Source organism: Protopterus annectens, chromosome 4.part0, assembly GCF_019279795.1.
Source record: "Protopterus annectens isolate FY-2018-M chromosome 4.part0, PAN1.0, whole genome shotgun sequence".
Taxonomy (NCBI): domain Eukaryota; kingdom Metazoa; phylum Chordata; order Ceratodontiformes; family Protopteridae; genus Protopterus; species Protopterus annectens.
Genome location: NC_056733.1, coordinates 197,198,258 through 197,226,226, shown reverse-complemented (window position 1 = coordinate 197,226,226; position 27,969 = coordinate 197,198,258). Strand labels below are relative to the sequence as shown.

Sequence of the window (27,969 nt, the reverse complement as noted above, 5' to 3'; positions counted from 1 at the left end):
GCAGGGTCTGAATCCCCCTTTATAAGTGGCTTTTTTTCTGGCACTGGCACAAAGAGTTAAGCTTTTGAGTTATAGTGCCTGTGGTACACAGTTTGATTCCCTCACCTCTCATTTGCCTATTGTGTGACCATGAGAAAGTCCTTAGCCAGACTGTGCTTGAAGGCAAGTGAAAATTTGGGTTAGGCTCCTCGAGGGTCCCTTGGAGTGCAAGCATTTCAGCCATCTATGTACCTGAAGTGCTCAGTTTTAAATATATTCATAGTTGTAATACATTCTGTTTTTAAACACATGTAACCAGGTATTTGTTTACTGTTTTTTAATTTTAACCTATGACTAAACTCACAACATGTGAGGAAAGAAGGCAGTTATTGTACCAAACTTATTTTTCCTCAGCTTGATTATAAGTATTTTGGATGAGTCCTGCGGGATTAGGTGCAAAGGTGCAGCCATCAATATTTATTACATCCACACCAAATTATATGACAGAAGCATCCAAAGATAATGATGCCTGCAATAATTCTGACAGAAGCAGATGGGAAATTCATCAATGAATGTCCATAATCCATGTTAACAAGCCTGCCTATGCTATGAAAGAGAACAGGGGCTGCCATTAGCACAGTATGTAATTTCAAGCTGAAGTATATCAAAACAGAAGAAAGTCTACAAGTCCAGAGCTGCAAAGCTTTCTTAGAGATATAAAAAGTAGGCATCAGCATACCAGTACGCAAACCAGTGGCTGCATATTCCCAGATTCGCAGCAGCCTTAGCTGGATAACACAATCTCTGCGGGAACTTCTGTGGCAGCAAAGTACCTGAAGCTGTATCACTAGTGTTTACCTAAAGTGCATTCTCTCAGCATGCAGCTAACAAGACACCTCCAAATTGATGATGGGAGACAAAATGGAGATGGGCAAAGGAATTTTGCTCAAAGTGGGACAATATTTTGCTTCATTAATTTACAAATCCCACAGCAACTAATGCTGGATAGGAAGGCTAAACTCTGCAAATAGATGTCAAATGTACATGTTATAACCAGTTTCTGGACAATAAAGAAAACAAAAATGTTCACAATAATACATTTATAAAGAAATTCCAAAATGGCAGTCTGACAAAGAAGACAAAAATTTTAAAAACTGTTCAAACTGTGCACATTACACATGGACATTTCAAAAAATGGCACAAATCACAAGAGGTGAAACATGCAATGGGAAATCAAATAGTGGGAAATCAATGGAACTACCTGGGGATATTCTGAATGACTCAAATGCCCATAATTAGATGCAACTGCCCTTACATCTACCTACCAATATAACTGGAATTACCTGGGACTACCCTTTCATTTGCCATATACCTCAAATTATCAGTAACATCCCTTTTACTTGTCTTTACCTAGAATTACCTGGGGCTACTTCTGAATGCCCATACAGTACATCCAGAATGCCAATGTCACCTGCACACCCAGAGTTAGTTAAAAGTGATCACCCTTGTATTTGCTCATTACACATAATTATCTTGGAATACCACTGTACATGCCTATAAACATTTACTTGGACTGCTTTGATTTTGTGAAAAATACAGCAAGTTACCCAATACTTTAATTTACTTGTCATATACACAGAACTAGACAGAATCTCTACTCCACTTGCACATAAACCCAGAAGTACATGGGTCTACCCTTGTATTTATACATATACCCAGAATTACTGGGACCACCCTTGTATTTATATAGATACCCAGAATTACTAGGACCACCCTGGTATTTATATTTATGCCCAGAATTAGCTGGGACCACCACTGTACTTGCACAGATATTCAAAATCAGGTGAAAATATCCTGTACTGGCACATATACCCAGAATAACCAGAAACTACCCTTGTGTTTGTCTACATATTTAGATTTAAGATTCAGTGTGCAGTCCCTCGGGATGGCTGTATTTGAAGGTCAAGTATGAAGGGCCATTGTGCCATGAAATTTCAAGTCTTGTACACCAGTTAAAGCTCAGAAAAATGATTAGTTATGTTAAAGTTGTATCACTAAGCACAAACTACAGTATTAAATGTTTATAACGGCTGTTTACATTCTTACCTTCACGGAGAACCAGGTACAATCCATCCAGAGCATGGGCATAACTGTGGAGGAAGGCACAGACAGACAGCTTACATAAAACAGTGCTAATACACAATCCAGTTACTCTGTTCTCTATTAGTCATGCTATGAAACACTTACTGGGGCTGTCATGAACTTCCATTAAAGCTAGCTACTTAAGAACGTACCATAACAATAAATCACTGAGAGGTCCTCAGTCAGTAGGATGCAACTACAACATGCAGCAACAGGCCTCTCTGTACTCCACTGTGAGTACTTGTTACAGCACCTATCTTGGACTACCTCCATGAATATTCACACATATATTATAATGCAATTAAAATATTATATCATATGACATTCATATAATAATACATATGTTGTTATTCTTTCAACAAATCTTCACTAGGCTTAGAAAGCCCCCCCCCCCCCAGGCTGTTAGCCTAGTAATCTATGAATCTATGAATAACATAAGCTGTTACTAGCATACACATCACTGAAGGTATGTGGGTTAAAAGGCATACACAACCTGCCACCACAACTATATCAAGCTCATGGACAGAAATGAAGGCACAGAAAACAGACAATCTGTTGGCATTCTGGATCTACAACCCAACAGCAGTTCTCAGAAAAAAATAACCATGGAGATAGGACAAAGAGAATGCACACATGTCAATTAAAGTCACCTCAAAACTCTGAGCTTATGGTCAGTCCAGATTAGTGAAGGTGAGGTACCACAATCCACAGGCTGCAGCAACAAGCACTAGGTCTACACAAGAAAGGGCATCCCAGGCTGCAGCAGTAACCACGAAGTCCACACAAGAAAGGGCATCCCAGGCTGCAGCAGTAACCACGAAGTCCACACAAGAAAGGGCATCCCAGGCTGCAGCAGTAAGCATTCTGGGATGAACCAATTTGTTTATTTAAATAGTCACCAGGCAGACTTCTTAACAGCAGATATTCTCTTTCTGTTGTGACTATCATGCACACAGCACACTCAGTTCCATCCATCAGCAGCCTTATACAGTTATGGTGATACGTGGAACATGTACTCATGTATTCAGACCCTGCAGTCAGCAGCCAACTGTGATGTGTAGAGCATACATTACCATTCAGGCTTTATCAGTCAGCTGTGCTGATATATGCAGCATGTACTAGACACACACACACACACACACACACACACACACACACACACACACACACTTACTTCCCTCAGTTAGACAGCTGTGGTAATATGTGGAATGCACTCACTTATTCCTATCCATCTATCAGTAACTAACCGTGGCAATATGTGGAGCACACACATTAACTAAGATCCATTAATAAGCACTCAGCTGTAGCGATAAATTGAGTAGACAGATTCACTAAGATCCATCAATAAGCAGGCAGCTGTAGTGATATATGGATTACACAGACTCACTCAGGTCCATCAATCAGCAGGCAGCTGAGGCAATATGTGTTTGTGATGAGTGTGAAAGAAGTCACTTGGTAATCAATAAGTAATTTAAATGATTTTTTATCATTTAATGGGCTCCTCTGACAGCCCATCCAACTTTATTAACCTCTAACTTCTCTCAAATCATAAACTCTCCCACTCACATAAATAAACATACCAAAAAAACAATCTCTACTAGACTGGATACTATCTAGTAAACCCAACCTAAGTTACCATACAGGCTGCCTTCCAGACTCGCTCAGTGACCAGTACCCACCCTTTTTTCTTAGGAAATATGCTCGCACACCTATCACCAGCACTTTCCGTTACATTCGCAGCAAAAACAATTTTTCCACCCCTATGTTCAACTCTTTACTCCAACAACGTGACTGGTCACCTTTAAAGCACTTCCAGTTAGACCTTGCCACACAGTACTTTAATGACACATTCCTTGTCATATTAAACAACCTAACTCCCATAAGTAAAATTCTTGCATCACCGAAACAGCTACCCTGGCTCACAAAAGAAACCAAATCACTACTCAAACTAAGGGACAGGGCCTGGTCACAGTACCAAAATACCAAAAACAAGGAGTTCCTCACTTCTTATTAACATTTAAGAAAATCAGGGTAAGAAACAAGTAAAGCAGGACAAAGATCATTCTTTCTTACTTGCCAACAAAAATATCAGAACAATCCCCCCAAATTTTGGCAATGTATTAACTCCCTCCTAAACCCTGGGAAACTTACACCACCAACACCCACTATGAACAATTCCTCAGACTGTATTAACTCTATAACTTCCCTCATAAGTAACAATCCAACACAGCCTTAACAGTACCCATCCCTGCATTCTCCAACCCTAACTCATCCCATATTAAATCCATTCAAACCAGCTATATAAAAAGCTCCTTAAACTAAAACCTAGTTCACTCACAGCCAATCACCCCCCCAATGAATTTCTAAAACTTGCAGCCAACTCCATCACCTACCCTCTATCCATATTAATGGACTGTTCCACTGCTGAACAGTATGTCCCCCCACCTTTGGAAAATATCACATATCATTCCCCTTCATAAAGGTAGCCCCTCAACTGACTTGTCAAACTACCGTTCCATAGCCATCCTCTTCCCCCCTTGCCAAAATCTTAGGAAAGTGCATTCACCAGCAGCTCCTTGACTACTTCCTACGGAACAACCTTCTATCTAACTCACAACATGGTTTCTGTCCCAAGCACAGCACCAATACTGCCCTCAGCTTTCACCAACATTGTAAACATCCTAAAAAACAAAGGCTAACTAGTCACATCTGTCTTTCTCGCCATGCCCAAAGTTTTTCGACACAGTATCCCATCAAATTCTTCTTAACAAGCTAGCCACATATAACCTCTGCACAGCATCCCTAACCTGGTTTCACAGCTACCTAATCAAACTGCCAACAGTCTAACAAATGGGAAAACAAATTCTCCCCCTATTACCAATCTCTGTTGGAGTACCCCAAGGGTCTATCCTTGGACCCCTACTACTTATCATATTTACAAATAACCTCACTAGCTCCACTCAACTTGCCTCCACAGTACAATAAGCTGACAGCACCACCCTCATCTGTTCTGCCACCACACCCCAGGATCTAGAAGTAAAAACTCAGAAAGCCCTCCAAGACATCGAAAAACATCTATCCAACCACCAATACTCAACCCAAATAAAAACAAACTTATAATCTTTGGTAACAACAAAACTAAAAATAACCCACCTTCAATTATTCTCTACTCCTCTAATGGAACAAAAATCGAACCAGTCAGCCACACGAAACTTTGAGGGGTAACAATAGATGATTCTCTAAAACGTGACAATCATATATCCCAAACAATCAAAAAGGTTCACTCCAAACACAGAACACTCTACTGGGCTAAACCATTCCTCACCACCAATGCTAGACTAGCCACAGCCAGATCCCACCTTCTATCCACCCTTTCCTACTGCTCACAAATCCTTACCAATCTGCACAAAACAGACAAAACAGACAAAATTTAGAAGCCTGCTGTAACAAAATTGCCAAGTTTGCTGCTAATCTACCTCATAAAACATACAACTGTCATGCCCTAAAACAACTTGACTGGATCAAACTACCTAGCCTATCACTACTCAACCAACTTACCACCGCCCATAGTATCATACACAAATGCAGTAACTGCCCTGCTGCCTTTGACCTAGTCCAGCTAAACTCCAACTCATGAACCCTCAGATCATGTGACAAACTAATCCTAAAAGTAACCAAACTTCACAGCTACTATGTTAACTCCCTCTACTCTAGTAAAGCAGCCAAAACCTGGAACTTTTTCCCACAACACATCCTGCTAAACCCAGACAGACAAATTTAAACTACTCCTAAAGGAACACTTGCTGAACACTGTCCTTGCTCCTGTACTGTCCCTGGATAACTGCTTTACCCACTGTTACCTCAATTAATCTCTCCATCTACTGTTATACAATTTATACTCTCCAACCTAGATTCTCAAAAAAAAATTCACTCTACTTGTTGCATTCAGTGTACTTGTTGCTTTTTCTTATTATGTATTAATGCTTACATTTTCACTGTGTCTGTGTAATTGAATAATTCTAACCAGCATTATTGTTTTTTCATACTAAGCCTCTGTGATGTTTTGTTCTTACCAATTTTTGTATATGCTTAACATGTTTGTTAACTATTTGCTTTGGAGCTCATCTCCCTGGGTCTCCGCTGAAAACTGGCTATGCGGCCCAATCGGACATTACCTGGTAAACAAATGTAAATAAATAAATGAATAAATACATTTAAGAATGGTGTGTTGAGCACACTGTGGTTATTACTCCACACTAACGGGCATGAATGTGTGGAAGGAGAATACTACAGTCTAGTAGACAAGCAAATCATTTCAGAAAGATATGAAAGGACAGAAACAGAGAAAATGAAGAATATTGACTAGAGTGAAAAACACCTGTTTCCGTGGTATTACATACATAAAATGTCCTGCAACAATCAACTGATTATCAAGAGGACTTTCTATAATACGTTTACTCTTGTAAATTCTTTATCCACTTCCATGTAGAACTTCAGATATCTTACAAAATCCATGCTCAGAGAAGGCAGACCCAGTACAGTCCATGGTCCATGCAATCATTCCTACACCTGGGAAAAAGGACACTCTCCTGAAGATCCTCAGCTATGACATGTCCTCTGAACTTGGAACCTTAGGGCACTACAGTGATTTACATGGAAATTCAAAAATACCTTGAAATCTGCTAACAGTCAAACCACAAGGAAAGGGTAGTGGGGAAGATGTTCCCAAAAGCTAGAAAGGAAAAAAGCTAGAAAGGAAAAATAAAGCAGGAGTTTATGTTCCCTAAAGCTAGAAAGGGGGAAAAAAAGCAAATGTAATGTACCAATTGTAGCAAAATAAATAAATAAATCAAAACCTTCTGATATGGTATTTACATATGTGCAATAATTTACTTCAACTGGTCCTCTGCAGTAGATACACATTTAGAAAGAACTCCAAGCAACAGGATATAAAACCCGCATGATGATAAATGCAAGGGGTCATGAAAGGATTGCCTGGACCTTTTAATGGATGATCGGGCTGTAATGTTTTGTGACCATGTCAACTGATGGCCAGTTGTAAAACCACCACCAAAAGTTAGCACTCTAGCAGAAGAGTCCCTGACTAATTTAAATCGACAGATGACATACTTGCTGATGGCAGTAAACACTGCAACACAGAAGCCGCTTATAAAAGTGTCTACTTACTGACATAGAAACACCTTTTATACAACATTTAACAAGTCCAACAACTGCTCCATATTAAAGCCACTCTTCTGTGGTAGAAATGCAACTACAGGAGAGTATATGAAGTATGCAAGACATGTTTCAACCTTGCCTTCTCCCACCGCCATCCCACTTCAGGGGAGGGAGAACGGAAAGTGGAATGACTAACTCACAGGAAAGACTAGCTCACAGAAGTCTTCAACCAAGGTGTTTTGTTCTCAAAGGCCATTTTTTTCCTTATGCAAGGCCAAACAGGATCTTTATGATTAGGAGCCTGTAAAACCAAAATAGAATACTCACCAAAGCCTATAATAAAAAAAGAAATAATTTTCCATGACAAGAACTTCTGGTCTACCACTGACAAAAGGCTTAACCAGTGAACGTAGAACTATCCTACCAAATAGAGGCTCCCTGTGAGTAGAATGATCTTGATGGAAGGCCTAATATGGACAGCTCCCCATAATGACTACTTGAACAGCTCATGTTCTGTTAAGATCCTGCCTTTTACAAGATAATGAAAGGCCAAAAAGAGTAAATATTTGTACCAAAACTGTAACATATTTCAGCTTTAACTTAACCATCTCAGCAAGCAAGACACGATTCTACAGGAACAATTTGTAGTGAAACAGAAAACTGAGCAAAACTGAAGGAAGCTGTGGACCACAATGTATTGTACCCTGCTGTGTTACATGGCTTCCTTAAAGTACATAAAACTTCACAAACCTGCACTGATAAACCTGACAACAGCAGAGAGGCTACTGAAGCAGCTAGGCCACAAGAAATGTGGTCCTACTCCAAGGAAAAGGGGTCTCTCACTGCACTCACTAGAGCCAGACCCTCACCTGCTACCAGTCAAAGGTTGGACCAGACCATCCAAGAGTTAAAAAAGGCAAGCTAACTTGGCTACAATGTAGAAAGAGGGGACTAAAATTGACAGCCTCTCTCATTTCAGGCAGAAGGCATCTACAGCTATTGCCCTCTGCCTGGAAGACACCAGAAATCAGACAGAACTAAATATTCTCTTGATGCAAACAGAAGCACCTTTGGTTGCTTCAATTGCTGGAAAAAGTACAGTTTTGTACCTACCATAAATGTAGATGTTCGAAGATCCACATTGCTGCAGTCCTTACACTTGGGTAGTCCGCTGAATATCAAAGTAATTTGACTGACATCAGGGCGTCAGGGTACAAATGCCATATCCTCAGTCTTTTCTTGCCCCAGATGTCAGAAGACCCTAAAAATAAAGGTCAAAACCAAAAGACAGCAAACCAACAACCAACCATCCTAGCACTAAAAATATGTACAATATATACAATATAAATTGACCACCCAACCCACACAACCGCCTCTAACTACAGAGGGGAAGGAGGGTGGATCTTGAACATCTACATTTATGGTAGGTACAAAACTGTACTATGTTCTTCATCTCACATTGCTGCAGTCCTTACACTTGGGTAGAATCCCAAAGCAGAGGTAAGGGAGGATGGCCAAATTATAAGGAAGCAGGAGCTGCCAAAATGCCCTGCAAAACAGCAGTGGCAAAACCAGCCCTGGATTTAGAGTAAAGTGGTAGGTGATAATGCCTGGAAAAAGTATGCACTGAACTCCAAGTAGCTGCCTCCAAAATATCCTTAGTTGCCACCCCTCAAAAAGCTGTCAAGTGGCAGTAGCCCTAGTGGAATGAGGCCTAATCCCAGCTGGAACTTCCTTGCCATGATGTGAATAACAGAAAGCAATGCAAAACCCAATCCACTTAGAAATAGTTTGTTTTGACACAGGCTTGCCCTGAGAACTCAAAGCAAAAGAAACAAATAATTGCTGAGACTGCCTGAACCCCTTAGTTCTGTCCAAATAAAACTGCCTGTGTACATCTAAAGTGTGCAAAATCTTTTCCCCTTTATTTTGGGGATTTGCATAAAAGGTAGGCAAATGAATAGTTTGGTTTAAAGCCACACTAGAAACCACTTTAGGCATAAAGGAAGGATTAGTATCCTTATGGAAAATTAAGAAAGGCTCAACTGCCATAAGGGCCTGCAACTCAGAAACCCTTCTTGCAGAGGTAATAGCCAACAAAAAGCAGTCTTCCATGATAAAATTCAGCAGTAGCTGCAGGCTCAAAAGGTTGTAGAGTGAGTTTCTCCAACACAAAATTGAGATCCCAAGCAGGAGTAGGAGCTCTTGGGGTCTTATATTCTTTGCCCCTCTAAGAAATTGCTTGAACAAAGGATGAGAAAACAATGGTGGGTCACAATCATAGTGAGCAAATTGCTGCAGCATGAACCTTAATAGAAGAGAAGGACAAACCTTTGTCCAGTAAATCAGTAAGATATTGAAGAGCCACACTTAAATTAGGCTCAGAAACATCAAAATCCTTTGCTGCACTCCAAAATAAAAATCTCTTCCATTTGTACTAGGCCTTCTAGCTTCCAAAATAACATTCAAAACTTGCTGTGGAAGTGAAGGCCCACTATGGTTCAAAACAGAATATGCCAAGCTGTTAGGTGCAGAGAGTGAAGCTTGACATTGAGCAAATGATTGTCCTCCTGAGACAACAGGTGTGGAATCGAAGGCAAAGGCCATGGAGGCTTCAGGCTCCTCAGTAATGGGTACCAATGCTGTTGAGGCCAATCTGGAGCTATCAAAATCATCCTTGACTTGTCTTGTCTGACCTTTAGTAGTACCTTTGGGAGGAGAGGCAGAGGCGGAAAGGCATACACATGAAGATTGCTCCAATTGAAAGAAAGAGCATCCACTTTCCAAGCTGTGGGATGAAACCTTTTTGTGCAAAACTTTGGCAGCTGGTGGTTTAGTGGGGAAGCGAACAGATCTATGTCTGGAGTTCCCCATGACACTGTCAATTTCTGAAATACATGAGGATCCAATTTCCACTTGTGGGGATCCATAATTGCCTGCTCAACACATCTGCTAAGGAGTTCTGTGCTCGAGCAGTCTCCCACAAAAGAATCAACACCTGCCCTGGAAGAAGTAAATCTTTGAAAGCTATTAATGCAAACTGGACTGCTAACATCTCTTTCAAGTTGATATGTAGATGTTGTAGTCTGGTCTTGTATCCACTTTCCATTCAGATGAGCTCCCAAGCTTTGTCTGAGGCATCTGTCATTAGAATCTGACACCACAAAATTCCTTTTGAATGCAAGGTATTATTTGAATGACAGTGTCCAAATCCTGGCAGTGCTGTGTCCATACATTTTTGAGATACCATTGTAGCTTCCTCATATGCAGTTTGGCATTGGGAAGCACCAGAATACAAGATGCCATGAACCCTAAGGCTTGAAGGACTGTCCTTGCAGTCAGCCCGGACTGATGAGACAACTGATGAAAGTAAAGGGAAAGATTCTTTTGTTTGTCCGGGGTCAAAAGGGCCATCTGGGATGCTGTATTCAGTCTCACACCCAGAAAGCACATGTCTTGAGAGGGTACTAGACTGGACTTTATTAGAATACCCCAGGCATCTTAGCACTGCTATCACATACTCCAAATGATGAAGATCAGGCAATATTCCTTTTAACCTGAGGAAAGCTATCACTGGAGCCAGAACTAGTAGATAAGCCAAAGGGCAATGCAGAGAACTGATAATGAGAAGTCCCAGCTAGATACTTCCTGCAACTCAGTCTGATAGGAACATGAAGATAAGCCTCCTTGAGATCTAAAGTTACCATCCAATGATCTTTGCCCAGCAGAGGTAAAAGCTGCTGTAACGTCAACATTTTGAACTTGGGAATGTCCAGATAAGTGTTGAGGATAGATAAGTCCAAAATTGGTCTCCACATGTTCCCTTTCTTTGGTACTAGGAACAGGCGAGAATAAAACTTCTGGCATAGGGACCGCTGAATATTTGGAGTAACAGAGAAATTTGCTTGTGAGCCTCTATTCTTTGTGGAGGAGGAACGTCTGGCATGCCTTTGAAAGGAGGCAAGGTATGGAAATAAAACCTGTAACCGTGGTGTATGATATCCAGTACCCATCTGTCTTGGGTAATTAAACTCCAATTTTCTTTGAAAAGTGCCAACCTTCCTCCCAAAGGTGCTGCCAGACGAGAAGGCTCTGGCAGCTGAAAAGGTAGGTCATTGGGTCTGTTTACGAAAGGACTGACCCCTACCCTCACCTGAAGACTGTGCAGGAGAACTCCCTGTTCTAGGCCTGAAAGAGCCCTGAGCTCTGCCCAGATCTACCCCTAGACTGGGAATCATAAGAAGGATACATCCACCCCTTAGTAGGCCAATTTCTACTAAACTTTGGAGGCTGAATTAAAACTGTCTCAACAGGAGAACCAAACAACAGATCAGATTGTAAAGGAGCATCTAAAATCCTTGTTTTAACATGGTCAGATAAATTCTGATCCCTCAGCCAGGCGAAGAACTGACCCAGTGGCAGCCACCTTGGACGAGGCCTGTACAGCATCAAAACCACATTGCAAAGAATGCTTACCCACCTGTTCAGAAACATGTACTAAATCTTGCAACTCTTTACAATTAATACCTTCCGCCAGAGCATCAACCTTAGACTTCAATTGTGAAAGGAGATAGTTTTGGTATTTTAACATGTGAAACTGGCAATTCAAAGCCCTCATAGCTAGAGTGGAAGAAGTATAAACTTTCTTTCCCCATCTATCCAAAGCCTTGGCCTCTTTGTCTGAAGGAACCGGATTCTTGACAACAGAAGCCTTAACACCTTTAGGCCCCTGACTAACAGTTTCTGGGTCTGCCCTAGGACTCTTAAAAGATACTTATGAGCTTCAGGTACCCTGTAATATCTATCGGTTTAACAGGAGCAGGAGGCAAAGAGTCAGGATTAAGAGAAGCCTCTGCAAAACATCCTCCACCACATCTAAAACAGGAGGTATAGCCAAAGGCCTATGCTGGGGTAAAACAAAATTCCCTAAGCCTTTTCCTGGAATCAGAGAAGTCCTGACCTTCCCACTTAAAATGCTCCCTCATAGAATGAAGAGTTTCTGAAAAGAAAAATCCTCAGGAGGAGAAGCAGAAGGAGTAGAATCATCCACATCAGAGTCAGAATAAGGAGAATACTCCTGCAAGTCTTCAGCCAAGACTCTGAAACATCCAAGCCTGCTCAAAACTCCTGGCTCAGGCTCCACCCTAGGTCTCTTATCAGGAGGGGCAAAGAACCCTAATCAAAGTAATTAAATCTTCTGCCATTTTAAGCATATGCTTCTTGGGCACAGTTCCTGAAGAACTAGGGGTGACACCAACTGAAGCTAAACCTGGCCTGCCTCTGGGAGAAGCCTTGGCAACAGAAGGAGAGGGCCTAACCACCCTAGGAAGGGAGGGTAACCTGAGAAGCCCCTTCAGCCTGACCTGCCTCCTGAGAGGCCACAACCTGCAATAACAAAGTCTCTCCCTGGGAACCCAAAGAAATCTCCGGTGGAACCACCGGCTCCACCGACACATCTAAAGAACCGGCGTCCGGTTCTTCCAGCCTTAACTGCTTTGTCCTCGGATGTCGGAGCATCCGACGGCATTTTATAATTGCACCGCTTCCCAAAGACTAACCTGGCACAATCCAACCTTCTCTTTATAGTGCTTATTGAATCTAGCACAAGAGCGACACCGCGTGCTCAGGCCCTAAACAAGGAATACACAAAGTATGATAATCTCGCGGTATCTGTTTCCCACAAGAAATGCAATTATTCACTTTTTCTGACATCCGGTAAACCACTGAGGCAAGAAAAACTAAAATATTCCCAACGGGTACTTAGCCAACTTTGACTCGGTCTGAAACTTCAAATCGAAAAATCTCAGAACGCCAACAATGCTGCTTCTGCATCGGACCATGCGGCAAAAGACTGAGGATATGACGCCGGTCATGCGCATTTGTACCCTGGCGTCCTGATGTCAGTCAAATGCGCCTTGACCACTTTGATATTCGGGCCGACCGAGGACAGCGGACTACCCAAGTGTAAGGACTGCAGCAATGTGAGATGAAGAACATCGGTCAAAGGCTTTGAGTGTCTAACCTGAGAGATCCAAAAAAGGGGCTTACAGCAGAGTTTTAGATTTTCCAAAACTATTAACACTTTCAGAATGTCAACCATCGCAATTTCCCAAACTCAGACAGCTCATTCTCAGATTCAAATGATGTCCCTTCATAGGGGTTACCAGGACATTCCCCCTCTGCAACCACCAATCTGTACAAGTTATCAAACTAATGCTAAACTGCTGGAGCACAGTAACAGTGCTTCCAGACACATTTGGTTCAAAACCTGTGCAGCCAAGACAGCCACACCACAGGAATGTCCAAGATAATGCTACAGAGTTTTTCAATTCAGGACACCCTATGACTCAGACCAAGCAAGAACACATGTGGACTATTCTTCCCTTTAGAGGGGAATCCATTGTGTTTAGCTGCTCTGCACAAAGAGGGGAGTCTTCAGTAAAGAACCATTCAACCAAAGAATAACAAAGCCTCTGCCAAAACCAGTATGTTCAACAGGGAGTACTGAATTTGAAACTGCTGGTAGTGAACCATGCAACACAGCATCCTCATCTAAAAGTAGCACAATGGACCATGCAAATAATGCTCTAAAATCCAAAAAGATGAGTGCATTTGGACTTTGCAGGGACCCATGACCACACTCATGAAAAGAACAGTCTGTTCTGAGCTGAAATAACTTTTCCCAGCTTATGGACACAGTCTGATGCCATGGCAGGGTCCAATAGAGATCTTCCAGAAGAGACAGCTGAGAGTTAGCATTAGCTTGTAATCCAGGCATAGGATAATCAAGGCTTCCAATATTACAATGCAGGTGCAGCCATGGTCAAACAAGTACTAAAGACACATAGACAACACAAAAGGATACTGTTCAACACCTTGTACCTGAAATTATGAGACTACAGTTCAGGACTGTGTGAACAAATCTCCTCCATTGATCATACACAATTTAATCACATCCAGTGACAGCAACCAGTGATTCCCAAGCAAAGACGATAACTGCCTGGTAAATAACAAAAAAAGAAGTTATGTACTGACCATAGCATTCCATCTGTGTTGTACATTTCATTCTTCATCAACCTGTGGGTTTGGATCCAAACCTTTGATCCGACTCAGCCACTTTTATAGCTTAGGACCAAACTCTTGAGCTCCTCCCTTACCCATCATGCCCCCTCCTCCAAATTACCTCAGGTCAAGTTTGCTGCAGCTGTATATGCCTAAAACATAAACGTATAAATAGAACATTATCATAATATAGAGAGCACAAGTCTTCCTATAAGGGACAGGGAGATGGAGGGGGGAAGGTTGGGGAAGAATGGAAATGGACAACACAAATGAAACCCTATGGTGAGTACCTAACTTCTTTATGTGATGTTGTCATTTTCCTTCACTCCTCAAACTGTGGGACAGAGTTCCCAGTTACAGTAACCTCAGGTGGCCCTCATGGAAGGATATTCCGGAGCACTGCAGAACCAAAGGCAGCTCTACTTCATAGATATATAATTGTACAATATATAATTTGAAATGTGTGACAAAGGTACGAGTGTTTGACCAATTGCAGTCGCACAAATGTCCTCTATCGAAACTCTGAACCAGAAGGCTTGAGATGTAGACATAGATCTAGTAAAATGAGCTTTGACATGCCTAAGTAGAGGGATACCTCTACAAGAATATACATGAGATATGCAATCTGTAATCCATTTAGCCAAAGTGATTTTGGACACTGGCATTCCCATTCTAACATCTGAGGAGGAGACAAACAACTGGTCAGTTTTTCGAAAAGATTTTGCTCTATCTAGATAAAAATGTAGCTATCTATGAACATCTAGAAAATGAAGAGTACATGTGCCCTTGTTTTGGAAACTGGGGAAGAAAACTGGTAGGTGATGACCTTTTTGGAGACAACACTGGGCAAAATGGAAGGATTGGTATGCAAGATCACTCTATCTTTATGAAAAATCAAATATGGGGGTTTGGATGACAGTGCTTACAATTCAGATACCATTCTAGCTGAAATTCTGGTTACCAAAAATGCAGTTATCCAGGAAAGATACTTTAAGTCTACCCTGGTTGAAGGTTCAAAGGGGGTGGGTGGACAAGAGCTTGTAATATATGGTTAAGTCCCAAGGAGGAGTAGAGTCCTTTATAGATGGTCTAAGTAAAAAGGTACCCCTGAGGAAGATCTTACACAGTTTAGTTGAAGCAAAAGAAGATTAACTGTTCCTGGTGTGAATTTGAGATGGCTGCCAGTTGCACCTTAACAAAAGAGCAACTTGCCCTGTTTTGGAAAATTGAAGCAAGAAAGTCTAAAACTACAAGGTAGGAGTTGTAAAAGGGTCTAAATGTTTTTGGAGGCACCATATCAAAAATCTCTTCCATTTACTTTTATAAATTTTTCTGGTAGAAGCTTTATATGGGGATAATAAAATCCTCTGAACCCGTGAAGAAAGCCTGGTGTTTCTAGCCATCACTGGAATTGAAGAAACTGTGCGGTTAGTTTTAGTCCTGGAAGATTTGGGTGAGTCTTCCCTGATGCAGTTCCAGCGTCCACAGAGGGTATACTAATTAAGACCACCGAAGGGGAACCAGACATATCAAGGTCAAAAGGGAGCAATGAGGATCACACTGCTCTTCAACCTCTGTGCTTTTGAAAGAAATTTGGGTATGAGAGTTAGGGGAGGGTAAGCATAACGAAGACTGGAGGGCCAAACATGGACTACAGCATCTCTTGGTGACTGTCCCTGAGAAGGGATTGGGGCAAAGAACATGCTGCATTTGTTGTTGAGCGGGCAAAGCAAAAAGGTCACAGCAGGGTTGACCCCACTTGTGGAAAATCATGTTTGCCACTGATTGGTTTAGAGACCACTAGTGAGGCATCAGGATAACTCTGCTGAGCCTGTCCACCAGAATGGTAGGCTTTCCTGGAATGTGCATCACAACTAGGAAGTGATTGGAAGAGGTCGCCCACTGCCATACCCTCAGTGCTTCTCAACACAGGGGGTGAGATCTGGTTCCACCCTGCTTGTTGTTGTACCATACCACAGAAATATTGTCCATTTATATTGCAACAGTTCTTACAGGCAAAAAGCTCAGAATCTCAAGTGCTTGCAACACTAGAAGCACTACTCTCATCTCCAACTACATGCCTTGGACGATTCCACCAAGGTAATGCCCCCCCCCCCGCTGACAAGCATCCGTGGTCAATGTGGCGTTGGGGGAGGAAGAAAAAAAGGATGTCCCGGTTTGATTTTTTTCTAAGAGGAGCTACTGTAGAAGCAAGTCCTTGCACACCTGGGACAATATGATTGGGTGATTGAGTGGATACAAGTGTAATGACCATTAAGTCACCAGTGTTCATTTAAAGATTCTCATATGTAAGCATGTTGTTGGAATCAATGTTATCGTGGCAGCCATCAACCCTAATGCTCTGAGGACTAGACTTGCTGGGGTTTGGGAATGGCCAGAATTTGTCTAATATACGATTTTAAGGTGGATATTCTGTTCCGAGGCAGGTAGGCTGGGCAACTGGCTAACTAGACATGCTCCTACAAACTATCAACTACAAGGGATGTAACTGCGATTTCTGCATGTTGATCGCAATGGCCAAGGTAGGGGACAGGTGTAGTAGATAATCCCTGGCTTGTAGTAATAGATACCTGGTTGATGGGGTCTATATTAGAACACTGAAGTTTTAAAACTTCGAGTGTTCTAATATCGAGCCCTATACAACGAAAGTTCAAAACTTCGAACATACAGAACAGCGAATGTTTTCCTAGGGAAACAATTCACTGTTCCAAAACACATACACACAACAGAAGCACACCAAACAAACAACAATCCACACACATACACCTAAACTTTTACACCTAACCCTACACTAATCTATACATACACCACTAACTATCCACTTACCTTAACCAAAACCCTAACCCTAAGGTCCGTCACTATCGCACAGTCACCTCACCCGTGCCCTAACCCTAACTCACCTAACCCGCCCTAACCCTCACTTCCACACAATCGCACGCTTACCTGACCCTCGCCCTAACCCTAACTCACCTAACCCGCCCTAACCCTCACGTCCACACAATCGCACACTTACCTGAACCCAACCCGTAACTTTCCACATCAGCGCTGAAAATACCGAAGCAACAGAAACGGACAACCAAATTCTTTCCCTACGAAAAAATTTGGTTTTCTGTTTCTTCAATATTTTCAGCAGTTTGCTGAAACTTCGGTGTTCTAATATACACCCGGTTGATGCAGTCAGGAGCCAGTCATCTACACAAGGAAACACGTTGAATCCATGCAGTCTTAAGTGAGCTGCTACTATCACCATGCATTTGGTGAACACCCTGGGGGCTGTGGTGAGACCATAGGGGAGTACTCTGAATTGACAATGACTGGCCCCCAGCCAGAAGTGGAGGAAAACCTCTGGATCACATGTTCATTTTGATGAGAAAATACACATCCTGAAGGTCAAGACAGCACATCCAAGTCATTCTTTCATTACAGTGGTAGAATGGACTGAACAATGACCATCTGGAACGTCAAACTGTCTACTGATTTGGTTAGGAATGTTAAGTCCAAAATTGGCCTCAAGGCCCCCTGTCTTCTTCAGCACTAAAAAGAACCTTGAATAGATTCCGGATCTGATTTGGTCTGGTGGGACTTCCTGGACGACTCTTCTACCAACTTTGTAACTTGTAATGCTGCTTCCTCCTTCCGATTGGGTGGAACATCAGGGAGATTTTTTCCTTGGTTTTGGTATTTTGAAAAATGGAAGGGAATGTCCTCTGGATATGATCCTTTGTACCCAATGATAGTTTGTGATGGCTAACCATGCATCTGGGTGCAAGGATAAGCTCCCCCTGACTGCCTCCAGACAGGGACAAGTCAGGCAGCCTCTCAGGAGTGCTGAAAGGATCTATTTGAGAAGGAATCTTGTGATACTTGATTTTGCAGACCACCTCTGTCATGTGGGTGGCATCTACCATAGTTATTTCCCCCTCTGCCTCTGGGAGAAAAACCTCCCTGTGATTCCTGAAAAGGACCTTGAGACATTTGAACCACACTGGTTCCATAAGAAAGGTCTTTGTGGAGTAGAAAAGCAGACTCCGATGGCAGACAAAGTCTTTCTCACTACGGGAGAGTGGTCTTCAACAGTGGGGCCAAATGACGGACATCCATCAAAAGGAGCATTGATGAAAGAGGCCTTGAAACATTGCACGAAGTCACAAAGCTGCATCCTGGCATGACACCTAATAACAATACCTGAACTGGCAACCATTCTGCAGCATGACAGATTAGTATCATGGACGCATAAGAGATGGACTGCAGGGTGGCCAATCTGGAGGAAAGGGTTTTCTTTTCCTCTGCAGACATGGAACCTGGGGCAGAGCCAGAGAGTTCCTTAATTAAAGTCCCTCTGTAGTCTGGTGAAATGTGCCAGGTAGCTCATGACTGCAATGCGAAGATCACTGATGCATACACCCACTTCCCAAAGCTGTCCAAAGCCCTAGACTCCCTGTTAGGGGGATGGACAGAGGACCTCTGTTCAGCTAGCTCCTTCTTAGACGCTGCTGTAACAACCATGCCACCTACTGGGGAACCTGTTTTCCAGTGTTGCTTATCTGAAGGGGCACTGAGGATTTTGTCAGCTCTTTTTGGTATGGGCTCCACAGTGTCCGGCTCTTTCCATGCCCTGCAGGAGAAGAGGTCTATAAGGTCAACCACAAGGGGACTCACCCAAGATGTAGATAAGCCAGACCCGAAGGCCTCCAGAAAAACTGACTCCTCTGAGGAAGGGCTTTAGGTAGGCCATCCATCTGTTTGGTGTAGAATTTCAAGGATGTCTCCAAAGGAGACATCACTGGGTGGAGATCTTGGGGACCCTTCCCCTTCATCAAAGTCAGTGTCTTCTGTCAATGACTCCTGAGGGGAATCCAGGTGTCTCCTCTTACACAGTCCCTTTCCAGGGATCTCCTCAGTGGGATATTCTGGGGAGGTGTCGGAAGAAATGGGGAGCTCTGCAGGAGGAGCTGCTTGGAACTTAGGATCTGGCTGTCCCTGAGGTGGACAATGATCAGGCTCAGGTGCAGAAATCAGAATAGGAGTAGGATCTGAAGGAGGCAGAGTCAAAGCAGTTCTTGGCTGGGAGAACACCCTCTCCACCACTTCAGATGCAGAGTTGCCCAGACAGGCCAATGGCAATCCCTCCGAAGCCGTAGCTTTCAGAGCAGACAACCCCCGGCCCCCACGTCAGGGAGTCAAAGCTGGGCTGTATAGCACAGAGGCTCCGAGAGGAAGCGATGGCTCTGAAAATTTCAAAGAGGAGGTCAGCCCCTCAGACCCGATGCAGACACTTTGGCTCCAAGATCCCTTGTGCTCCAAGAGTCGGAGCAGATCAGAGAAATCAGAGTAGAGGGTGAACATGCCATAGGATCCAACACATCGACTCTGGTTACCTCTGGATCCGATGGCTCCAAGCAGGAGGTCGGATCGGAAAAGGAGATATTAAGGGCACAAAAATATGGTGGCTCACGGATTTGATGGGGGACAGAGCAGGCAAAACCCCCATGTACTGGATGAGGCAAGAGAAGAGGAAACCACATATGCTGAGGCCAGAAAATGCTTGAGGAGGATGACTGATCTTCCGCTGCAATACTTTCTGCAGGAATTTTGGGATTGGGGTGTTGGTGGGAAAGCATATAATAGACCAAAGGAACAATCATGAATCAAAGCACCTCTTGGGGACTCTGCCCTCTGGAGGGATCAGAGCAAAGAACCTGCTGCATTTTTATAACTGGCAGGAGAAGCAAAAAGACAGCAGCATGGTTGGTCTCATTTGTGTCATCACTGTTGGACTGAGGCCACTCATGTGATAGCAAAACAGATCTGCTCAACCTGTCCGCTAGAACATTTGACCTCCCTGAAATGCACTTTGCTTTCAGAAAGCAGCTGGAAGATATTGCCCACTGCCACACTCTCACTGCTTTTCAACATAATGGAGAAGATTCCCTTTGTTTGTTGATGTACTAGATTACTGACATATCAGTCAGGATAGAAATCACCCCCAGAGGAAGGACATCCTGAAAGGCATGCAATGTTAGGAGGATTCCCTCATCTCTATGACACTGATACAAGGTTTGTCCTCTGATGGGGACCATGTTCCTAGGACCATCTTCCCCATGTAATGCCCCCCCAACTCCCATCCTAGCTGGGAAGCATCTGAAGTAACTGCAGCTTTGTGAGGAGGAGGAACAAAGGAACAGTCCCAGAGTACCTCTGGAGAATGAATCCCACAAGTTACATGTTCTCGGCAGATTTTTGTTAACTGGATTGGAATGGTCATCTGTTGGAACCTGATGTCTACTGTAATGCTCTCAGTAAATACTTTGCCAAGGGGACCAAAGTAATGGATGCTGCTATTGATCCTAAAAGTTGCAGGATTAGTTTGGTAAGCAGCATCTGATGGGAAAAAGATGTGGGGCCTGGTTTCACAGGGTGGATAACCTGCTCACTACTGGTAACCTTACAATTTGAATGGTTGTGTTCAAGTCTGCTCCTATGAATTCCAGAATCTGTACAGGGGAAAATCGTGACTTGTCCTGGTTCACTGCAATTCCTAGGCGGGAGCACAGCTGAAGCAATTAGCTTCTGGCCAAGACTAGCTGAGACCTGGAAGGTGCTGTAAGAAGCCAGTAGTCTAGAAAGGGGATAATCCAGAACCCTTGCAAATCGAGATGAGCTGCAACCACTGCCATGCATTTGAACACCCAAGGATGCTGAGGTGAGACCAAAGGGCAATGCTCTGAACTAAAAGTGACTGGCTCCTAGACAGAGGCAAAGAAATCTCCTGGAGCACCTGTCAATTTTGATGTAGTGGTACGCATCATGAAGGTCTGCCAAGCACATCCAATCGTCCTTCCTCAGGAAAAGAGGATGAACTGTACTGTGACCATTTGGAATTTTATGTGCTTGATGTATCAAGTCAAGTGACTGAGGTCCAAAACTGGTCTTAGGTCTCGGTTCTTTTTTAACACAACAAAGAATCTTGAATTAGCTCCTGAACCCTTGCTGCTCAGGCTGGACCTCTAGGATGACTCGCTGGTCTAGCAGCTTTTTTCTCTAATGCTGCTGCTTTACTTTGAAAAGGTGGAACTTAGGGAAGTTTTTTCATAGTGAAGGTGGATAAAGAAAAGGAATGTGACAGCCTCTAGTAATAACTGTTTACACCCACACATCCTTGGTGATGGATGTCCAGGTAACTGGGTGCAGAGATTAGCACCCCCCCCAACAGCCTCCACAGCGCAGCAGTTTCTGTGACATCTAGCTCCTTCCATGCCTGACAAGAGATCAAATCCACCATCTCATCAACTGGGAAATCCATTCAGGGAGTAGCTGAGCCATAAACAAAAGCCTCAACAAAAACAGATTCCTCCTGAGAAGGGGCTTTGGAAGACCAAACTCGTTTCTGTCTGAGAATTTACAGGATCACCATGAATGGCACATCCTCAAGTGGTGAGCTGGAGGACCCTTCCCCTTCATCAAAATCCATATCTTCTGTCAGAGACTCCTGGGGAGGAGTCAACATGCTTTCTCTTACACTTGTGCTTTCAGGGGCCTCCACAGAGGAGATTCAGAAGGCTGAGGGGTGTCCTTAATAATGACCGTCTTGAGGTTAGTGTGAACCACCTGTCCCAATGGGATAGACTGAGCAGGATCAGGATCCAGGGCCATCAGCTCCAGAGTGGGTGGAGCCAAGAGGGAGTGGGATGTCCAGTCTCCTACCTTGGTGAAAGCTCTCTCAACTGCCCAGAGGGCAGAAGCGGACGGGGAAACCCAAAATTATCCCAGAAGGAGATGAAGCTGCCATACAGGGATGAACGAGGGAACCAACTCGACCCTGCTCAGTGACCGAAGCCAGAGCCAAGCTATCTAATTCCGATGCGGTGAGGGGAAGGGAAGGCTTTAACAGCTTTGGAGTCAGACCTCTACCCATATACTCAGCAATGAAACTTCAGCTCTGATGAAATTGGAGCTGGATGGATCACAGAAGCTGTTGGGAGTTGAAAATGACAAGAACTTCAGATCCAATGCAGACAACCCAAAAAAAAACTCAGATCCAACATCCTCAAACCTAAGGGCTGGACTGGGAAAGGAGTAGCTATGGGCAAGGGATAGGTTACAAAGCTCATGGGTCTGATGAGAGATGGAAATGACAGCACTCCCAACTGAATACAAGCCCTGAGGATTTTCCTCAACATTCTATCCACATCAGTTTCTGTCAAGCTTCTGTCAGACCTAATGGGCCTTAAGGAAGAAGACGTGGAAGGTGGCTTATAAGTCTTCTGCATGGGTCTTTCCTAAAGAAAAGGTTAACACAAACTAGGGGAGACTGATTCTGGGGGAAACCTCTGCTCCGATAAGGGAGGAATCCTGGATCGTACTGGAGTTGGATCCAGGGTGGTTGTAAGATCTGAAGGCTTGAAAAAGCTTAGTAGTCAGAGACAAAAATAACATTGATAAAGGAGAGCAGTCACGGGATTGCTTCATCAACTACCTGCCTTTTCTTTTGACCGATCACTCTTGTCCCCCTTGTGCTTCTCTGAAGACTTCTTCCTGAATTGGCATGCTCCAGATGCAGACAAAACAGATCTGAAGGATTCTCCTGAAGGTAAAAAGCCCTTGATAATGAGCTTATTCCATCATTCAATCATGTCTTGGATGCCAAAGGGTATGCAAATTGAACAAACTTCCTACAGGTGTGCTACCACTAAAGAATACGCATACTTACGGTGTGTGTGTGTGTGTGTGTGTGTGTGTGTGTGTGTGTGTGTGTGTGTGTGTGTGTGTGTGTGTGTGTGTGTGTGTGTGTGTGTGCGCGCGCGTCAGAATGTGACTACAAGCCACACATTTTTTTAAAACCCTTTGGTTTATCTGACAATCACAAAAAAAAAACAGATTGGCAAGCAGACAGTAGAAAGAAAGTCAAAGTTAAAGAACTACCAACAATGGTAATAAAGGATACACTGACAAAACAAGTGTATAAAAGCCAAGAAATACCAGCGATGGTAAACAAACTACTAGCTACAAACTAGTAAGAAAAGGAAGATGGAGGCATGTGCTTAGGACACAAAGAAAGCCTAAGAGATTTTTTTTTGGTTTGGGGAGGAAAGAAGAATGAAATTAATGAGTCTATAAAAATAGGAATATGGTAGAAGAGAGAATTGAAATGTGTTAAGGAACTTGGATGAATCAAGCCTAAGCCAGCGAATCACATCCATACTCAACAAGCAGCAAACGATATTTTGGGTAATTGCTGGGGACAGGAGTGGGGTTATGAGTAGGGGGAGGAGCTGCAGCTCTGAATCATAAGTCTGGAAAAAGTGGCCAAAGTCAGATCAGAGGTCAGATCAGAAATCCATCAGCTGAGGAACGGACAGAAAAGACATCAGCTCCTTATTTTGTTCCAAAGCCATGTCAACAGTGTGGAATGACAGCAAGTCAAAAGCCTTTGTTGAATCCAAACAGATTACACCTGTGGTAATTCCCATCTCCAGAGAAATGGAATCATAAAACCTTTTCAAATTAGTGCGTGTAGAATGACCTTTTAAAAAAACATGTTGAAAAATATCAAGCAATGTGAGATTTACGCAAGATTTCACTAATACAGCTCTGAAAGCATCTGCATAATATTGGTGTTAAGACTCACTGGATAATAATTGTATACTGCCATTTTATATCCAGATCTAAAAACCGGAATAACTAAGGATTCCTTTAAGGATATGGTGCATATCCATTATAGATCATAGCATTAAATGTCCTACTTAATATATTGACTAAATAATCTTTTAACCAACAAAATTCTAGTAATACAATCTGGTCCACTTGATGCATCAGATTTAATTTTATTTAAGGCTCTTAACATATCTTCAATAATAATGAATAAAGAGGACCAGTGGAGTGAATGCTCAACGGAACAACAAGCTCAAAGATAAATAGTTAAAAACAAACACCGCTGAGCAAAACAATGGAGGATTGCAGTCTCATTTAAATCACAAGTAGCTCCTAAATCCAATAGCCAATGATGTAAATAATCCAAGTGCAGGCGAGGTATGTAAAAAGCAGGTTTATTAATAAAAAGAGGTGAGCGCTTTCGCATGAGCTTCTTCAGACCTATACAACTAAACTGTCTGTAAACATCAGTTTAAAAAGCCAAAATGGCGCCAAAATCCTGTCCATTATTTAAAGGTACATGGCTCATTAAAAATATCATGTAAAAAAGTCATATATAAAATTCCTATACACCATCATAAAACAGTACGGCATTTTCAGAACAAAGCCATTCATATTCATATCCATTATTGGAATAAATAAAACAAAAGTATGTGTGACAGATGGGGGGGAAAAATTTTAGTAACATAACTATCAAAACATTGACAGAGCATCTATGCATATAAAGGTTCAAAAAGACCCTACTGGCCACAAAGTAAAAAACTCTTCATAGCCTCTTAACATCTTTTGGACAATAACCTTCTTGATTTTCAGCAGTTCCATTGAGACCTGGGGTGATATCTGCCCTAAACTTAATAATCCAATGGATTTCCTGGTCTCTGTATAATTGTTAATGTCCCTCTCCTGTATGTCCTTGAGATCTGTTCCAAGATCCTGAACTTAAAACGATGCTCTTGACCTTTGTCATTAGTGTGTTTGGATAGTGCATTATGTGTAGTACCTCTCCTTGTGTGGTATACATGCTCACCAATCCTATCCCTCACTGTCCTATTGGTCTTGCCTACATAGTAGGCTGGACAGACTGTGCAGCAGGCTAGGTAAACTACATCTCTGGACATACAATTGCCCCTCATCCTGATGTAGTAAATACGAACCATATGGATATCGGAAGACAGGGTCGGTTTCTATATATGGACAAAATTGCATTTGTCGATGTGGTCATGTAGGGACCCAACAAAGCAGGTGGATCATTATGGACCCTTGGGTAACAGAGCAAACTCTTTAAGTTCTTTTTATTCGTACCTGTAAGGCTCTTAATAGTTGGGTCAACTGATAAAACATGCCAATGCTTAGAGAAAATATCTTTAAGTGTACCTACATCCCTGGTGTAAAATGGGAAATGCAATTCCATTGTCCATATTTGAACCGCCTCTTGGCTATCCAAGCCATCACTGGCCTCTCCAGCGTATATTTCAACAGCACCATCTGAGAAATATGGTCTGTCTATCCTCAGATCTGCAATGCCCGCCATCCCTCTGGAGATATCTAAGTGGTCATAGCCTCAATTTGCTGCTAAGGTCTCCTAATTCACTTGCCAGATGACTGTCTAGGGGTGTATATCTAGACATCCGCATTGATTGTCCCTTCACTATGTTCTTGTATACATAGCCAGGATGCATGCTCGAACGATGCAGCAGTGTATTCCTATAGCAGGTCTTGCGATAAACACCCGTGTTGACTATCCCACAGGGTAATTTATCAACAAAGACATCTAAAAAAGGAATAGTGGTCTTCGACCAATCCATAGTAAACTTCAGAAAGGTGACAGACATGTTGATCTGTGTAAAAAAGGACTCTAATTGTATTGTAGAGACAGTTTAGTTGTATAGGTCTGAAGAAGCTCATGCGAAAGCACTCACCTCTTTTTATTAATAAACCTGCTTTTTACATACCTCGCCTGCACTTGGATTATTCACTTCTGATATCTTCAATAATATTTGGACATTTTGTCTTACAGTCAATTCTTTCTTCCACAGATTCAGAGCAATCACGTCTATCAATGTTAAAACCAGTAAAATGTATTAGTAATCAATTCATTGAACCATCTATAAAATAAAAAAATAATATGAACTACTACAACCAGTTTTCATTCCTGAAGGAATTAATGCATTTATAAAGCTTTTTGGTGTTTGTATGATCATTTGCCAGTACATTTTCATGTTTTACTTTTTCATTTCTTATATTGAACAGTTTCTTACTTCTTAACCTTAACTTTCTATTATACCTATTTGGAAATTTGCAGTAAACACAAGAAGCCTTCTTTCTTTTATATATAACGTGTTCATATTATAATTCTACCATATTGGGAATGTATTTTTGGAATTTACTCTTGTATAGCAAGTTGTCCCAGCTACTCTGTTACACAACAGACAGTCTATATTGCCATAACCCTCACTAACTGACTCTGCCATCTCTAGCCAAGCCAAAGATAAAAAAATATTCTTTAGCTAATAATAATCAATTAGACCAAAATTATAATGGTTGGTCCATATTCTCGGTTTACCCTTAGCAACAATTTTTATTTACTAATATTTAGCATTTGTTTATTGGGAAAGTCAGACTGGGACAGAGACAATTTTACAGTGGAGGCCTGGGGAGAAATGCTCCAGATGCATGTCTTTGGAATGTGGGAGGAAACTGGAGCACCTAGAGGAAAGACATGCAAATGCAGGGAAGACACACAGACTCCACACAGAAAACACCCCAGCCAAGAATTGAACCGGAAAACCTCTTGCTGTGATGTTAAGCACTGTACCACTGTGCCGCCAAAAGTCAAATGATCAGATAATCATAAAGAAGGAGAATTCTGAATATTTTTAATTAAAATCGGATTATCAGTGCCTAACAAATCTTAAGATATTACTACCTCAGGTCAATTCCAAAATCAATTGTGTAACATTACACTTGAAAATGTAAACACATTTCATAATTATTTCCTCCAAAATTTACTTGCTAATCAATGGCAGGATAATTAAAGTCACCAATCAGTAGCAGGTTTCTATAACCTAAATTCATATTTAATGTAGACAGATAATAACAGCGAGTATCACAATCCACTGTAGTTGTACAATAAACTATCAATCATGCAACAATATTCCATAAGCCTGGAGTATTACACACTCCAGTTTAGCAACAGTCTGTACAAGTTTATAAGAATTTGAATTTCTAACTCATAAAAGTTACCTCTCCACTTCTCTTGCTTGTTTCTAAGCATTCAAATTTGTCATATCTTGGTAACTGCAAGTCAGATAAAATCCATATCTCAGTAACAGCAAAAAATTCATAACCCCTCCTGAAGTGTAATAAATGTTAACTTGCTTCCTTTGTTTCCCAAGATTTTGGGAAAAACATTTCAACATATTTTCTGAACAAGTCTGACAGAAACTTAGATCCACAACAACTAAGATGAGTTGCATCCTTTGAAAACCTTTTTAAATCAGGCAGTTTTCCCAATTTTTTACTAATTTAATATGACAGACAAAACACAGTTGCCAATTACACAATTTGCCTTCATCCACTGGTAATCCAACCAGCACAAGCTAGGAAGGATTTCACATAATGTAAACTCTAGAATTAAAGTTTCACGATACTCGATTATGTCAAGAATTGTATTTTTCATCTTATTTAATAGTATTTACTGTAAATCATTGGTACCTCCCTGCAAAATAAACTTATTACAGGTTGGTTTCTCTCTAGTAAACCTTGGTCACAAATCTAAATAATAAATTAATTTCAACCCTGGTGAAGAAAAAGCTGTAATATACTCTTTATTCAATGAAGGTATTTCATTAGCAATGCATTTTACAAGAGAGTTATTCTTGTTAGTTACACTAGACCCAAACCTGAGTATCGAATAGCAATATGGAAAACTTACAA

General features: G+C 42.0%; 1 protein-coding gene across 1 annotated transcript in view; it reads right to left on the bottom strand.

The window, feature by feature from the left end:
- Positions 1 to 27,969, bottom strand: part of SLC25A10 (solute carrier family 25 member 10) — a 518,101-nt gene that overhangs the window by 107,940 nt on the left and 382,192 nt on the right. The window contains exon 6 of the mRNA XM_044068197.1: positions 2,086 to 2,129. Coding sequence (XP_043924132.1) covers positions 2,086 to 2,129 — 44 coding nt within the window. The remainder of the gene's footprint in view (positions 1 to 2,085; positions 2,130 to 27,969) is intronic.